At 72.6% G+C, this 1,512-nt stretch overlaps 1 protein-coding gene across 1 annotated transcript; it reads left to right on the top strand.

Annotated features, from left to right (window-relative positions):
• Positions 1–37: 37 nt before the first annotated feature.
• Positions 38–1,279, top strand: MNEG_15351 (Heterogeneous nuclear ribonucleoprotein H2; the record flags this gene model as incomplete). The annotated part of the gene is made up of 2 exons (XM_014036178.1): positions 38–547; positions 782–1,279. Coding segments are annotated over 2 exons (1,008 nt in total), but the record flags the coding sequence as incomplete, so codon positions are not given.
• Positions 1,280–1,512: the final 233 nt, after the last annotated feature.

Genomic DNA, 1,512 nt, shown 5'->3' with positions numbered 1-1,512 from the left:
CCCACCCACCCGCGCACACAAACTTATTCTACCCCAGGCGTTTGTGGACTTTGAGGCGCCCGACGAGGCGTCGCGCGCGCTGCGGGAGAAGGACCACAAGGTGTTCCACGAGAAGTTTGGCGACCGCTACGTGCGCCTCATCCAGGTGTCCCGCAAGGAGATGCAGGCCACGCTCGCGCTGCGCTTTGGGGGCGAGGGCATCCTGAAGGTCAAGGGCATCCCCTTCAAGGCCGGCCCCGGGGACGTGCGCAAGTTCTTCTCGGGCTACAAGATCAAGCCCGACGGCGTGAGCTTCATAATGCACCAGGACGGCCGCCCCACGGGCATGGCGTTCATCGAGTTTGAGACGCCGCAGGAGGCGGTGCGCGCGATGGAGAAGGACCGCGCCAAGTTTGGGCCCGAGTACGGGGACAGGTTCTGCATGCTGCAGCTGGTGGGGCGCCACGAGATGGACAAGGTCACGCTGCAGCGGGAGGGCGACGGCGGCGGCCACAACAAGATGATGGTGCGCGGGGACACCCTGGGGGTGTCTTGCCGCCGGCGGCGGGTGCGGGCGCGCGCCGCGGCGGCGGGGGCCTGCGGGGCGTGGCGTCCTGCTTGCCGGAGCTGCCTATTTGCTTGGCCCTGTACGCCTGGCGGCGTCGTTGACCGCTCGGCCCAGGCGCTGCGGTTGCACGAGCAGCTGCACGCACACAACACACACATACACACACACACACACACGCACACACTTGGAATCCGACGACCTTCCCACCGCGCCCCGCCTTTTAACCCCCAACAGGGTGGCATGAACGGCGCCAACGCGGCCGCCGCGATGCAGATGCTGCAGAGCATGCTGTCCAACCCCGCTAACCTGTCCGTCATGATGGCCAACTCGCCCTGGATGGCGCAGCACCTCCTCGGCATGGCCGGCCCTCCCGGCGGCGGCCAGCACCCCGGCCACCTCGGCCAGATGCCGCCCTCCACCGCGCCGCCCGGCGGCATGCCGCCCGTCGACCCCGGCGCGCTCGCGGCCGCGGCGCAGTTCGGCCAGCAGCTCGGCGCGGCGGGCGTCGGCAACATCACGGGCGCGCTAAACGGCCTCGGGCTGGGGCCGCTGCAGCACCCCCCGGGCCAGCAGGGCGGCGGGCAGGGCCAGGGCGGCCACATGCAGCAGCACTCGCCGCCGAGCGACGTCGGGTCTGGGTGGATGCCCAACGCGCCGCCAGACAACATGGTGTTCTACCAGAACGCCGCGGGCAACAACGGCATGGAGCGCACGTGGGGCGACCACCGCTGAGCAGCGGCGGCGGCGGCGCCCCTGCATGGGCGTGCGCCCGCCGTCCGGGCGGCGCCACGCTTTTTGGGGTGCGCCGGCGGCCGCCGCGGCGCCTCCTGCGCGCGCCGTGCCCGCTCCCAGGGGCGGCCCCAGTCGCTGGACGGGGGCGGGCTGGCGGCCCGCCCCGCGCCGCGCGGCCCTGGCGGCCCGAGGCCCCGGCCGGCATTGCGGCAGGGCCGGGCCGCCGGCTCAGG

The sequence above is a fragment of the Monoraphidium neglectum genome (assembly GCF_000611645.1).
Source record: "Monoraphidium neglectum strain SAG 48.87 unplaced genomic scaffold scaffold05252, whole genome shotgun sequence".
Classification (NCBI taxonomy): Eukaryota; Viridiplantae; Chlorophyta; class Chlorophyceae; order Sphaeropleales; family Selenastraceae; genus Monoraphidium; species Monoraphidium neglectum.
The sequence above is the reverse complement of the archived record's forward strand: the minus strand, read 5'-3'. Positions and strand labels throughout refer to the sequence as shown.